The sequence below is a fragment of the Ostrinia nubilalis genome, chromosome 25 (assembly GCF_963855985.1).
Source record: "Ostrinia nubilalis chromosome 25, ilOstNubi1.1, whole genome shotgun sequence".
Lineage (NCBI taxonomy): Eukaryota > Metazoa > Arthropoda > Insecta > Lepidoptera > Crambidae > Ostrinia > Ostrinia nubilalis.
The window spans coordinates 10,475,567-10,491,965 of record NC_087112.1 but is presented as its reverse complement, the minus strand read 5'-3'; the positions used below and the strand labels follow the sequence as shown (position 1 = coordinate 10,491,965).

The following is a 16,399-nucleotide window of genomic DNA, read 5'->3' as shown; positions in this document are numbered from 1 at the left end:
AGGTATTATCTAAATATACTAGGTTACCAACCGTGCGATGTGGAAGTCTTTGGGGGAGGCCTATGTTCAGCAGTGGACGTCCTGTGGCTGAAATGATGATGACTAGATGTTTGTTCTCAGCATAATCCCTCATATGTACCTATGTGAATATTTTTATGAATAAGTGGTTCTTTGAAGTGTAATGGTACCTTAAAATAAATATATGCATAATTCAATGTGATAGTAGGTGCGATTTTACAAAAATGAAGGAATTTTGAATAACGCATTTTATACATCTGACAATCGCATTTTAGGTTTATTTACGTTTATTATTTCAACCTAACTAGAATAAGTTATTCCTTAGAATATCACAATAACTTATCAAATTATTTTATTATTGTCACATAGTATGAGTATCACAATATCAATAAACATATTTTATCTTAACTTATTTGATCCCTTCTCATAACGCAATTATTACTAAGAAATATTAACAATCAAAACGAAATATACTACTAAGTTTGTACTAAAATATTAATTAAATAGTCAATAATTAAAATAAGTAAGTACCCTAAAATAACCGCCTAAGCATTTACGCACAGCAATGTTTTTGATAAACTCTACAGTTTACATTATTTCTTTCATTGCGGTTCCTCTTTGTAAGGAGTTATTAAAATGTTATAGTAAAAGCTTATTTCTGCAGAAAAGTTGTTTACGTTCATTCATTTACATGATGTTTATTTCAATATGTAAATATTTACAGAAAAAATATGATAAAATCACAAAATGCTAGACGAAATAAACACGAAAGAGTCACTTTTCAACCGACTTCAAAAAAGGAGGAGGTTCTCAATTCGACCCGTATGTTTTTTTTTTTTTTTTTTTTCTATGTTTGTTACGCGATAACTCCGCCAATTATGAACCGATTTGAACAAATCTTTTTTCGGCGTATAGGTAATACCTCAAGGGTGGTCCCATTTAAATTTAATAATAGAAAAAACAACCCCCAAGGGTGGAAAATTGGGGATGAACTTTTTTATACGCAATATCTCCGCCGATTATAAATAAATTTGACTGATAATTTTTTTGTTGAATAGGTATTATCAAAAGGGTGGTTTCATGCGAATTTGAAGAAAATATTTCACCCCCAAGGGTGGAAAATTGGGGATGAACTTTTTTATACGCAATATTTTTTATTTTTAGTTTTTTTTTGTGTTCACGCATTTGAAGTCGGTTTTATTTTTTTTTAAAGTTAATTATTAAAACCTTTTATATCAAGTCGTCATTGATTTTGGCATAAATTGTGCTTTATTTACATGTTGTTTAAAAATTGAAATCAACATCATGTAGTTATACGTGTTGTACTAAATAGTTTCAAATTAAATCTGTGTAAACCTATTAAATATTCGATAAACCTCATTTGTAGAATTCGAATAAGTTACTTTTTCATATCTAAAAATAACTTACATACAATGTTATTTTTAACAATATCAACAAAAACTTAATACTTAAGGATAGCACCAAAACGCTAACTGGACTTACACCAAATCCATGACCAATCACCATTAAATTACAGGACTACTGCACCTCCTGTCTCTATTGTAGAGCTTCATCGAAGTCAGCGATTGCACCGACTTCATCTCCTCAGGAGACAGTGGTCTTCCTCGGAACTCATCCTCAATATCCTGGAGAGTCCTGTCTTTCGTCTCGGGCAGAAAGATTCCTGCCATGATAAGGCAGTACCCAACAACTGCTGAATAAAGTAGATACGCTCCAGATAGCCCCACGCTGCTTAAAAGCAAAGGGAGCGTCTTCACAGTGATGAAAAGGTTCGAAGAGAGGAACAACACACTGATCCCTCCAGCCAGACTTCTGTATTCCAGCGGGAACAGCTCTCCAGCAATGATAAAAGGCAATGGTACTGTCCCAGTTGCGATGGAGAACATGTGAACATGGATCAGGAAGATTCCAATGAATGGATGATTGAATGGGAGATTATAGTTGGCTTTTGCGTACACATACGCAGACGTGGATAGAAATGCGAATAGGTTTATTCCAACAGTCGCGAAAAGCATTGTTCGTCTGTTAATCTTCTTAATAACAAACACGGCTACAGAATTAGAAATGATCCTTTGGATGTCCAAAGTGATGATCAGCAAGGATATGTTTGCGTCAGATCCTATCACATTTTCGAAGACGTCTCTCGTGTAAGCAGCCAGGATGTTCGCTCCAGCCCATTGACCTAACGTATAAATATGGACCATGATAAAAATGGGCTTGTAGAACTCCTTCTTTCTGATAGTAGCATTAAAATACGTCACATTAGTCCTCAATTTCTTCATGAATGATTCGGATACATCAGCGTCAATTTTGGATTCCTTAACAATTATGGCAGCTTCAATCATCTCTTTCAACTCCTCTTCTTCAACGTCACCTCGAAGCCATCTGAAGACTTTGCGACTTTCGTCATACCTTCCTTGGTCAGCCAACCAGCTGGGGGATTCTGGAGAGTAGATCACTATGATCAAGTCTACGAATGCTATGAAACAGCAGACGAGGGCTGTCTTCTGCCAACTTAAGAATGAACCCAGCGAGTGTACAATTAAAACTCCAGTGGCAATGGTCACGGATATGACGGTCAGGAAAGCTCCTCGGTTTTTGGGGCTGGTGTATTCGCCGATTAGTACTGGTCCGAGGGTGGCACTCATGCCCATGGAGATGCCTTGGAGGAATCTGGCGATGAGGAGAGAGGCCACGCTGTTTGCTGTGAGCACGCACACCCACCCTACGATCATTGGCGTGATGCTGGCCAGATTAGCAGTTCTTCTGCCATACTTGGCCATTATTGTGGGCGCGATGAAGTTGCCGGCGACGAGCGCGAAGCCAAGGATCGATGCTGGAATGAAGGGAAGTGGAAATTATTTACATGGTTGGACTATACTAACACAAATCACAAATGGAAAATGAAGTTTTGTAAGAAACATGTTCACATTAAAACTTTGTAAAGGATCCAAAGATATTCAACTTTTTAGAGGGTTTTAGAAAATCCTTTCAAGATATCTACGTTATAATAACTATTCTGTGAGCCTTTCAGTCCAATCCACTCAGTGGTTAAAGCTTTGTGAGTCAGTCAGTAATCAGCCTTTTTTTAGCTACATAAATTATGCAGATGAAAAGTAGATTTGTATCAGTTCTGGCTTTTAGGCAGGGAGAGAGAAACAAGCTGGTGCTCACCTATCCAAGAGCCCGAGGAGTCGTCAATAGGTATGAGGGAGTCAGGCAGCCGGAGCTGCGGCAACAAGATGGCCGCGAAGCCCATGACCAGGCCATGGCCGCCCAAGTTGAGGCACACCCCGGCCGAGACGAAGCACTGGAAATAGATAAAATATTTTATGTAGTGAGGTATGTATGAAACCTGTACCGCATATAGCACTGGTACAGTATTGTCCTGAAGAAGTGGTAGAGTTCAAGTACTCTCCCTAATGGACGCGTAAAAGCGCTCTTGCAAAAAATAAATTATGACTTTTTATGAATTTGATAAGGATTTATGATAGGTTTTTTATACGGGTAGCATCGGGAACAATAAGTGGGAATACCCCATCGCCTGTGTAGCCAGGATCTAGGTATAGACTGACCGCCAATAAAAACCTATCATTGAAGGTCAAGTTGTTCCCGGGAAAATGTGAAACTGTCATTGGACCAAAAAATTAATCAGAAGAACATAGGTGTAGGAGAAGTTCGAGCTTGAAAGGATTTAAGATTGACTGGCGCATCCATAAAATGCCCAAGGATTTTTTAGTATCAACTTATTTTTGAGCTTTATAATTAACTACTTTGAAATTATTTTTTTAATTTTAATTTATATAATTAATTTTAATTAAACACATGTTTTCACATTAATCCCACTGAAAACACTAATGCGCAAAAATTCTTCAATTAAGTTACATAATGCCTACTATTGCGGTATTTTTAAGAGGCTTCTGCCGTCAGCTCGTCGTATCTTATCAGATTGCTTTCGAGAGTTGTCTCGTAAGTTATTTTATATTATAACAATAAACGTCAATACCTCTTATTCATAAAACTTTAAAACGTTAAGAAGCGTAAGTAAATAAATACTGTACGCATTCATGAAGTGTATTTACCATATTATTTAACATTTTTTTAATTCTAGCTAGAGCAGTGTTTTTCAACCTTTTCCATAACATTTTCCTTTTTCATAACATTTTCTGCCCCTACGGCTAAGATAGTTTTTTGGAACTGATAGCCATAGCCAACCATTCCCAGTTAGGTCAGTTTTAAGTTTAGAAATTCTGCGGACTTTAGGTCACCTACGAATCTCCTCATTTTTTGTTCAATAGGGGCTACATCAAGCATAGAACGCTCCATCGTCTTACTTTTAGGTTGCTTGGATTCTCCTCAAATATTAAGTGTTGGGGCAGAAAAGTTCTCGAGTGGCGACCACGGGCTGGAAGACGTAGCGTGGACAGGCCTCCTACTAGGTGGATCGACGATCTGGTAAAGGTCGCGGGAAGAGCCTGGATGCGGGTAGCGCAGGACCGTGCATTGTGGAAAACCTTGGGGGAGACCTTTGTCCAGCAGTGGACGTCATTTGGCTGAAACGAACGAACGAATGTGTTAGCTAGACCAATAAAAGCAAGTAAAAACGTCATAACTACTGTGGAATTTTTCAAGTGGCTCTTGCACTTGTTGATCGTATCTACTATATCAGATTACCTTCGATAATGGTCACTATCAGCACAACAATTAAAGATAAAATAACATTGATCTACATAACACTTCCTTGTCCTTGACTTTTGTAATTCCTCGCGAATTTGCAGTGGGTATTGTGACTTGCATTGTATTTATTTATTTTGAATAGGTAAAAAATATCTTATGGGGACAGCAGAACATAAGTATAGGTTTAGCTTTAGAGCGGCACGGGAGGGTGTTTTGGGGGCGTCAAACGTCATAGTTGACGTGACAAAATTATAGTAACTGAGTTTCTTGCGCTGCTTCTTCTCAGCATTGGCCCATTTATTGTCCTGAAGCAGTGGTGGGGTTAATACTAGGACGTGTAAAAGTGCTTTTTTAAAGCCTATTTGCAGAAATAAATGAGTTTTATGAGTTTTCATAATATTTCAATGTCACCCCTCCCCTCCCTCTCAGGCACTGACTGAGTAAACCCAAGCGCTAGATCTATTCGAATTCATAAGCGATGTTTGATGAAACCGGTAACTCGAAAAAGTAAATTAAGTAAATCTTGTACAAGATTTACTACCTATCATTGTTTTGCTTGTGTAATGACTATGACCAAATCAATATCTTTACAGAGTCGGTCCTCAAAACGTTCCGGGATCGTTTTAAAGTACAACCCGTCAAGTTAACTGCTGCGCACCTGGTTGCCGTGACGTCACATCGACGCTCTGATACGGGACGGGGCGAACGCAGAAAGGTGTGCGAGTGAGCGCGAGGGTGTCGCGTTCCAACCAGGTGCGCAGTTTACTTGATCGGGTTGTAAAAATGTTATAATATTTTTCAATAGAATATTGGAGTTAGAACTAACTTGATTGTTCAATGATTTAGGGAGCACGATAGCACGTATGAAGGGTAATAAAATCTAATGCTATGGTTTTATCTTTATTATCTTAGCGTAGAAAAGCACCCACAAAATATACAAAGAAGAACGACAACATCAAACGTCAGTAAGTAACAATAAACATCTTATTTACCTCTTTAAACATTGCAATGTTAACAAACCAGCCACTCCATCCTCCTGTCAATTAGCAATTAATATTGCCTTTGCAGTGATATCATATCTATCTTATTGGCTAGACCTTACAAAACGACCTAGTTTTATGCTAGGAAGTATTGAAACCTCGCCCTTGGGCCGTATAGTTTGTAGTTGCCTTATAGACACCGGAAGAAAGATGAAAATCCTCGATGTCTAAGTAACTTTGCATTTTGAAACTTTTAGGAGCACGTGGAGTCTCACTGTCAAAGATTTTTAGGTTATGTTACGAGTAGGTATAAATGTGGGTGATGGGTGGAAGTTTATTATCCTTTCACACAAAAACCTAGAGGCTATTATTTATAACAAACTGAATATAAAGCGGGTAAAGCCACGGGCAAAAGCTAGTAATATTAGATGTGTGTGGGTCTTTACTAATAAGTACGAAACAAACAATCTTGAAATCACACAAGATTGTTGGTAATGGGATGCAATCATCATTTTCCATGATGATCTTATGTACAGAACGAAACTTAAAACTAGATTTCAAGCATAATATTCGTACCTGTTGGAGCTTGTGATTTGCTGGACATAATCTATGACTGAGAATGAATCGATTTGAACGTGGTATTGTGAGGTGAAAGTTTGTCTCAGAAATATATTATTTTTGATCTTTGAAATTATTTGTGTAACAGGCCGATTGCAAGTGTAAAAATTTAAAAAAACACCCTAACTTCGAAATCCTCTTAGGTTCTTTTGATTAATTTCGTTGCGGATCCAATGACAGTTTAACTTTTCCCCGGGACAAACTAGACTTTCACTGATTGGGTTTAAATATTGGCGGTCAAGCTGTAGACCCTCGCTACACAGGAGTCGCAGCGGTGGAAATGAGAGGTGGGAATAGCCCGAAGTTATACATTATAGCGCTATTGTGATTGGTGCTTTCTAGGTACTTATTGAATGAAATATTTTTGTACCAGCTCGACAAAGTTTGTAGAGTTGTGGTGCTTAACTTTCCACCGAAAGCATAATAAATAAAAGAAACTGCACGTGCCATGTGTTCTTTTCTTTCTTCTTTCTTTTCAGCCAAATGACGTCCACTGCTGGACAAAGGCCTCCCCCAAGGTTTTCCACAATGAACGGTCCTGCGCTGCCCGCATCCAGGCTCTTCCCGCGACCTTTACCAGATCGTCGTGCCATGTGTTGTCACAGCGCAAAAAGTCCTTTAATCTTTAAAAGTATTATGTAACTTATTGCTGCCATATTTAAGATAAGTCACTTGATAAAATATAAGTGGTTTACAACCGACAAAGCAAGCAAATAATATTATCTTGTAGGTATTTACTTTAGACCTAAAAAATTAAGAAGGAATTTAGACATCATCATTTCAGTCATATAACATCCACTGCTGAACATAGGCCTCCCCCAATGACTTCCACAATGATCGGTTGGCAGCGGCCTGCATCCAGCGCCTTCCTGCTACCTTTATGAGGTCATCGGTCCACCTTGTGGGTGGTTTATGCTTCATTTAGACGTCGGTTTCTTTAATTTTTGTTCTCTTATGTAACTTTAACTTTATTTAATTCTTATCAAGGTGAGGTATACTTGAGAATTATGATTTACAGTTATGATTAATTATAGGAAAGTTTTTGTAACTATTAAAACATTGGTATTGTGAAGTATAAAAAAAACATGAATTAAACAATACATACTATCCACTACCCTAAAAATTTAACAAAGAGCATTATTTACACAATATTTTATCATTTGATTTTAGATAATCATAAACGTACAAAGGTAGCAGCAGTAGAATTGAAATTATCACGCATGACACTAAAATCACATGTTTTTCATTATGTCACACTACTCTTAAGTTTGTTTATTTAGCGCCTACTTGAAACATGATAAACTACTCAAATATTTAAAATTCCAAACCACAAAGCGTTCATATTTAAAATTCGTAACACCGCTTCGCGCCAAAACAAAAACAAAAAACAGTCGCGTACCTGCTTCTTGAAAGGCGTGATCCACCCCGCGTCACCCCCCATGTTCGATCCACCACCATCCGCACCAGTCGACCGACTGATCGGTCGATATCAAACACTCACAGATTATTCACAATCTCGATAGATCCGATAGACATCGACTGCAACTGTCACATGTTGCGGCACAAAAATAAACACGTTTGCTCTACTGTTAGGGATAAAAACGTCACCTCTCGCTCACACACCGGTTGCCTGTAAGGCGACTAAAAATGTAGACTTTGGTTCGTGACGTAATGTCGTGACGTGTTGCCGCGCCCACGTGCTACGTCCAAGCTTGGGCAAATAAGCCAATTCTGCTGAAGTAAGCACCACGCGTTAGCTCTACATTTACTACAGTGAGTATAATTTAACCCCCTTCTTTCTTTCCCCTCGCCTTTGAACATGGCGCAAGCTGACACCGCGCGGGTTGGCTATGCAATGTTACGTCACGTCCAACGTCTGTCCAAGATCGATGCAGACGTTGGCGTATTGGCTCCAAGTCTTGGTGCAAACATCAGCATTAGCCGATCACGGGACGACAAATGCAGTAAACGTGCGCCCAGTGGGTCATAGCGTGTTAAATATTTACCAGGAATTTTTATCAATTGACCCATAATATTAGTCATTATAGATAATGGATGAATTCAATTACATTAGGTATAGTGTAAGCGTGTAAGGCACATTATGGATTTTTTTTTACCCTATTAGTAATTCAAATTAAAAAGCACGGCAAAATTTCTAATGTACAGTCGCGGAATGAAAAGGTTCGTCACCTTAGTGTCGGTTTTCGCTTGCACTAGGTATTATAATAGTCAAACCTGCCAACATAACAGTGCAAGAAACAGTGCTGCTAACATTTAAATAAATATGACGTTTGCTAACGAATAAGGTTTTGCTTGTTTATTTTTCTATCCCATCAGTGAAATGCAATGATGACATTGACCAATTGACAATAGTTTTTTTTTATTTAATGGAAATAATAATGGCAGGTTGAACCAACAAGAAGGTTTTAGTTTATCAATCATAATAATCTTCTTGACAAGATGCACGGGTGAGTGCAAGGGAAACTCGCATTCCAACGAGGTGCGCAGCTAGCTCGATCGGGTGTTTCCACCAGGGAATCAAACTGGGAAAGGTAGCAGGAAGACGCTGGACGCAGGCCGCTACCAACCGGGCAACATGGAAAGCATTGGGGGAGGCCTATGTTCAGCAGTGGACGTCCTATGGCTGAGATGATGGTAATGATTAATCAAACTGGGGACCGTTTGCTTCAACGGTTGGACTCACGTAGATTGGAGACGTATTTCGTAACTACCATTATAAACTTACATTGATTTTTAATCATAATGAAGTAATAGATTAATTTGGTGATTGTAATAAAGCCATTACATAACATAACAATTAGTAAGAGCTTGTGCTGATAACTATGACTCAAAAAGTGCTAGTCATTAGATTGTTATTATCATTTTTGCAATTTTATTATTAGTCAACTTAAGTCTCTGGCAAACAGCCGGTCGTGGCAGCAAGTGTTTTAGATTGGAATTTCCACAGTCCACTTAGTAAATAGCTATAGCTGCTACCACGTATTGAGTTGATTTAAGGATCTAGCGTTTAATTTCTCTTTATTTTATCAAATTGTTTATTTTATAAAACACTCATTCTAGTAGGTACATACATTTCGGAAGTTAACAATAATTGTAGTTCTGAGTGTGTTATCTGGAGCCTAAACTAGGGCCACCTTGTATTTTACTAGCCTTTTACTAGTCATAATGGAGAAAATTATAATCAATTGTCATATTTGTCATCCACACAAAAGAAATTCATTACACAAATATTTTGAGTGATGGTACGTTATTAGGGCCTTACTTAAATACAAATAAATGACATTTGAGATTTGATTAACACTCTTAAAATGGGGGACGTCCTAGAAATTTACACTATCAACGAAAAATAACTATTTTCAGTTTTTCTTAATTTCAAACCACTGTGCAGCGGCAACTCCCCGTAACGTTGGGCATAATTTTGTATAATCCTCCTAAATATAGGAAGAACTCCCCAGCCGGTTGGCTGCAGTCCAGTTACAACGTTATGAGCTAAGGTAAATGCCAGTGATGCCAGTGAATGGATGATTCAAAGGTAAGTAATTAAAGGTGGTGATAGTTACGTACACCGATGCATGTGCCTTTATGGCACCTTCGCGGCCTGATCATCATTAAGGCCCGGTTTTCACCAAGGAGGAGCGGAGAAGTAAGTATAAATAATGTAATCTGATCGGTTATTCAAAACACTTCTCCGCTTCGCTCCGCTCTGCTCCGCTTTGGTGGAAACCGGACCTTACTATCAGATTAGATGCAAGCCAAGAGCTTCTCCATTGTGAGTAGAAAAAGTGGCATGACTTTGGATGTATTTATGTAGGTACAATTCTTGAGTTCGATTTCTGTCAGAGTCCTATTTAGTAGGTACTATATTCAATTCTAACAGGAATCGAACCTGCAGCTACAGTAATCACCCACCACTAACCACTGACGAAAGCTGGTGTCGACCTAACAGAGACGATAGCCTAACAGTTTCGGTGCCAATTGCAAGATTCGAGGGTAGCTTGTTCAATCAAGTAGTGGTCTAAATTAAATAAAATATTTTTGAATATGAACTAGCTTGTCAAATCCCGTAGAACTTTTGAACCAAGCATTACTTGGCTTATCTGGAGGAGTTAATAGGAATACTTACTTTGGATAAAACAAATCACTTCACTGTAGTTAACACAGGTAGAAAAAAAAACCACCAAAACCGTCGTTTTCTGACGCCTTATCCAACTCTGTTTGTTATTGCACCCAAGTGCAATTGCTTGCTCAGCTCTTTTGAGAAGGGAGTTTCAATTTGGTTATCTACTTACCACACTACCGACAGTAAGAAACGCTCCTAATTACAGCTGAATCAACCTTACTCCCTGATGTCAAAAATTCCAGCTATTGCTTTTAAGCTATCGACATTAGAACTTAATTTCTGACTTAGGCGATTATCACACTGCGCCGTGCTCCGCCGCGATACGCGGGACGACAGATTTAATCATTGTATGCAAGTACCTCAGTTTGTATAGCAAACACGCGCGGCACAACACACTGACAACGCGTCCGCGCGCGGGATTTTCTATATGAAATCACGCGGACCGCGGCGCAGTGTGATAAACATTAACTTTTTACTTTATTATTAATATAGGTAGTTTGATAATTCAGATTCCCTATGTGAAAATTGCAACTAATAAACGGATAAAAAAATATCCTCAACAAGGAAGATGTATCTCTTGATGGCGAAACCCAATTAAAAAGGTCCCATTGACTTTGGCACTCTGATAACTATTCTATTGCCTTATTTAATACCTACCTACTTACATGGTACCTCTACAGGGTGGAAACGATAAGTGATCTCACTCGATTATTTCAAAACTATGCAAGATATCAAAAAACTAACTACTGATCCTAAAAGTGCTTCATGAGCTCTATCAAACGGTACCAATAATAGGGTACATAATAAACTGGATCTATCCGAAAATTCAATGTTTCCATTTTCCATACATTTAGTACTACCACAGTCATGGCACTGATTTCTTGATAATTATTATAGCAAGTAAAGCCTAAAACTAATATTTTCCATAAATAATTTTAAATAAGAATGCAAATTATGAGTTTATTTTAAGTTTATTATTTCATTAAAAAAAATACACTTAATACTGTGTGGTTGGCATACATTTAGTATGGAAGCTGGAAACATTGAATTTTCGGATAGTTCCAGTTTATTCTGTAACCTATTATTGGTACCATTTGAAAGAGCTCCTAAAGCACTTTCAGGATCAGTAACCGGCTTTTCGATATCTTGTATAGTTTAGAAATAATCCAGTGAGATCACTTAACGTTTCCACCCTGTATGTACTTACTTTATGTGTTTTGGCTCTAACTTTAAAAGTAGCCGTCTTTTTCCTGGTATATTAAGGTTTTGAATGCTAAGTAACCTACATCTGTTTAATGCTCATTTTATTACGTATCTATTAGTTAACTTTCCTAGTTTCCTTATCATTTAAACTAAAAATGCCACTGTAAATGGCAATAGATAGAGGCTTCGTCAATATAGAGAGAGAGAATGATTATTTAGATGCAAATATCATGAAGGTTTTCGTCGATATGTTACGAATTAGGTAAGTATGTACTTAAATATGTAGAGGTTTGAAAAAACATAAGTACCTAACCCTCCTTCTGATAAAAATAAAGACGTGTTATTAATTTTAACTCAAATATAGATGTAGTATTATAGTAGTTATTTAACTAAATATTGTACTATTTATTTAATTTTTTTATGACAAGATAATTGTTACAAAAGGTGAGAAAACCCTTGTTCTAAGGAAATTTCCTCACTCAATTACTATTATGTTCTAAAACTAAAATACTGCGTCATCAAACCAATAGTTATTCGATGAACTATTGTTGCTCCGATTGTTCTGGTAACTGACAAGTTATGGTTGAGAAAACGATTTCATTCTGTCATCATTTATTAGGATTGTTATCCGGCTTATGAACAGGCTATAAATATTAATTACTAGCTGTGCCCGCGACTTCGTACGCGTGAAAACCTGTTTTCGCAACATTTTTCATTGTTGCTTTGCTCCTATTGATCGTAGCGTGATGTTGTATAGCCTATAGCCTTCCTTGATAAATGGGCTATCCAACACTAAAAGAATTTTTCAACTCGGACCAGTACTTAGTTCCACAAACAAACAAACTCTTCAGCTTTATAATATTAGTATAGATTTACCAGCTTATTATAGCCTTCGTTGTGGGTCACGCAAGACAGTATTCTGTGTAATTTGTAAAAAATCAGTTAGCTTAGGGCATCATCATCTCAGCCATACTACGTCCACTGCTTAACATAAGTAGGCCTCCACCGATGATTTCCATGTTGCCCGGTTGGAAGCGGCCTGCGTCCATCGTTGGATAAATTGCCTTCTTTTATCACTAGAGTACCTATGAAATATTTTTGACAATAATACCGAACAAATCGATATCAAAAATCGATGTATCGATTGATGTCCAATCAAATCGAGTCCGATGTATCGATTAATGTTCAATTGGGTATGGTACCTCACTAGTTTTCTGTCATGTTGGTACCCATGATGGTTTCTTAGTTAGGTTGGTAGAAAAAGTCAACCTAACTTTGAATTCTGCTAGTTAGGGAGTGCTGACTCTTACTATTACGTGCTCTGTGCAGCGCCTTATGGTGGAATTCCTGCCACTTTCAAGATGTCGTCGGTCCACGATGCGTTTTCCAATACGGTACATCCTCGAATAGATGTTGTGAAAAACTGGAGATTTCAATTCAGACACTGGACCTATTGTAAGAGTCCTAAAATTTGGCGAGCAGGTAATTTTTCTACCATAATGTGTTGACTTACTTTAGTTAAGAAATGAAAATAGTTACCACCTTTCAAGACTTTTCTGCGCTACGTAAATTATCTCTTACGCCATTAAACAGTCACATCATTACAACATTATACGACTTAGTAGATAATACACGGGTATTACAAGGTGTTACAATGTTTACTTCTTTCAGCTGAAAAACAATCACTGAACAAAGGCCTACATTATGTCTTCTAAGGTACTTTCCGCCGCCATCCATTCAACGAAATACATTCATTTTTTTAGAATTTATTTATAAAATGACCATAGATACAGACTACTCCTGTGGACAAACGGACAGACTCTACATTTAATATTTTTGCGTATAATATCTATTTAAACTTATTGCTTTCATTGAAAACGATCCTAAGATAGCGTGATGCGATTAATTAAGTTCATAATTAGTAGAAATTGCTGGCATTGTCTCAGAGCAGTGGCATATTCGATTCCTGGGCGAGACACTTCAAGGCGTGAGGAAAACGCAAGTTAAGTAGTTTGTCGTAATTTTAATGCTACAAATTAGATCTAGAAGTAGGTTTTCTATTAAATTATACTTTCCGAACTATTAAATTCTTCTTTCAACGAATTGCTTACTTATGAATCCCTATCCTACTATAATAGACCTAAGTTACTTAATAACTTTTGCCCGCGACCTCGCCCGTCTTTTTGATGTCATTGAAAGACTAGACTATCAGACCTATATCGCGCGCGGGGATTTCCCTTACAAAAACCGGGATAAAAATTTGAGAATGTCCAATTCCCAAAATGTCCGACGATTTCAAAATGTCCAATTCCTGAAATGTCCAATTCTCAAAATGTCCAATCCCCAAAATGTCCAATTCGCGAAACGTCCAATTCTAAAATGTCCAATCTAATGAACCATAATGTTCATCCCTCCCTGAGTCTCAAACTTCTGTTCATGTATCTTTCATATAAATGTTTCAGTGGTTGTAAAACACATTATTTTATGGGTTGGAGATCGCAGTTTAAAAGATTGATGTTTTTCAGAGAGCGCTGCTGCCCGTTCTCTGTTTGATGTGTAGTCCCTAAATCGCCTCTTACGCCCGTATTCACAAACATTACTATGAGGTCTCACAGTGCGCGTGGACATGAACCAATCACAGAGCTCTAATCAACGCTGTGCGTTCGATTTTCTGCTTCACCGTTTGTGAATACGAGTGTGACTCTCACCGCGGGAGGTTGTAAATTTAATCTTACCGTAGTAGAGCACAATAAAGAGCTTCAACTAATATGGTTAGCAGTACCTAAATACACAAAGGATAAAAATATTTGAAAATTTCGTAATAACTAAGAACTAGACATAAAACTATCACGATAACAGTGTTGTTAAAATTACGTAATTATCTTTCTTTGTAGGTAATGTATGTATATGTTACCGGTATGTGATAAATGAAATAAGTATTTAGTTACTGTCGCAGTGATATCTAGATACATAGTTAGGTAGATATTGTTAGTACTTATTATCATTATGAAATACTTGTACGAATAGCCAATGGCTGAAGCGTTTTGATAGCGATCACCAAAGTATAAGGTACCGTTACACATGCTCAATACTAACACCAAAGCTTGACTCGAAGCTCGAAAGCTCGACTCAGTTATAGTTCTTGCAACTCACGAAGGCGAGTGAGCTTTACTTTTGTGTGTACGTGTCATGCACATAACTCATAACTTTCTGAACAAAGCATCCGATAATTATTTGAAACAGACTTTGTTAACCTTTTTTTTTTTTTTTTTTTTTTTTTGCGTCAGGAAAATGTATTGAAATGCATACCCACCGGTCCGGGGGTTCCGGTGGGTTATGTGGGGCTCTCCCTGCCAGAAGGGCAGGGCCTACCCACTAAAAACCTGACGGGTCCCTCGGGTGGCGCTTAGTGGGGTAGCACGTAAGGCGCCGTTAAGTCGTTCACGTGCGTACCCCCACGCTTTGGCCGCAGCCTCACTCAAACTGTCGCCCTTAGAAGGGCAACTCTCTCCGAAGCGCGCGGGGACTCCGCGCGCACTTCGGGCCTCAATGTTAGGAGGCAGACGCCCCCGCGTCTACCTCCATGAGGCTCGCCGTCGTGCCGGCTCGCTGCGCCGGCTTCGGCTTTTGCGCCGGCTGAGGGCAATCTTTTGCCCCCAGCATGTGCTCCACGGCCTTACCAGCCGCTGCACACAACAAGCAGCGGGGAACCTGGGCCGGGCACACCTTGGCCTTATGGCCCTCTTCACCGCAGCGGAAACAGAGTCCACTGCGGTCAATGCCAGCGGCGCACTTAAAGGCCGTGTGGCCAGTGCCCCAACAGGCGACACACCTTGACGGCCTCGGTTTCAACAGCGTTACCTGTACCGAGGCCCATCCGATTAGTAGCCGGCGACACTTCGCCAGCTCTTTTGCTACCTTAGCAGGTACCCGCACGATAACGCTGCGGGACTCCCTGGCACCACTGATCTTGCCCACTGAGATGTTTTCCAGTGGGCAGTTCGTTCTTGCCGATATAACGGCCGAGACTTCTGGCGCCCCGGTTGAGTCATCAAGACCTGTTAAGCGGAGATCCTCGGACTTGATCGGTCGCCCGATACGGACCGTCTCTTCTGAGAACTCGGGCACTGCCCGTAAAGCGGCTGCTAGTCTGTCAGCCTTCACCTCCACGTCCGAACCTGACAGAACGAGGAGTTTGGTGGCCGACTGACTTGGTTTGAACCGAAGACCGTCTGTTAAATAAAACAGGCGGAGTATTTTATAGCAAATTTTGATTTATTGAAACCAATTTATAAATGCACACAATATGGCTGCGCTGCGCTCCAAAATAGAAGAGAGAGCATAGAGCAAAGACCAATCTAATCATAGACAATATTTTTTACTTTTTTAATTTTTTATGTTCCGTATTGAACATAAGTTGGGGCGGGCACTGAGTTACAAAAACAATTATTGATATACCTAATTAGAAAGTAAAGCCCATTTTTAATTTAAGTGACAGACATACTGTCTAAGACTGTAAACCATAACACATCATTATGTCTTAAACTTATTCTTAACATCTACAATAATGAAATGCTAATTATATGTTAATAAAGTATTCTAAGTTAGTGCCTTTTTATTTTATTTTGTTAATTGTTACATCTTTATTTTTTACATTTGTTATATTTACTTTTAAATTATTTATTATACTACTTGTTACATTTTATTTTTATATTTGTTATGCTTATTTACTTTTAATTTA

The 16,399-nt window shown here is 38.5% G+C and overlaps 1 protein-coding gene across 1 annotated transcript; it reads right to left on the bottom strand.

The window, feature by feature from the left end:
* Positions 1 to 1,338: 1,338 nt before the first annotated feature.
* On the bottom strand, positions 1,339 to 7,945 carry LOC135084239 (facilitated trehalose transporter Tret1-like). Its single transcript, XM_063978995.1, has 3 exons — positions 7,714 to 7,945; positions 3,214 to 3,349; positions 1,339 to 2,875 (listed from the first exon to the last, which is right to left on the bottom strand). The coding sequence occupies exons 1-3, from the start codon at positions 7,753 to 7,755 to the stop codon at positions 1,545 to 1,547; spliced, it is 1,509 nt and encodes a 502-aa protein (XP_063835065.1). The 5' UTR covers positions 7,756 to 7,945; the 3' UTR covers positions 1,339 to 1,544.
* Between the last annotated feature and the right edge of the window lie 8,454 nt (positions 7,946 to 16,399).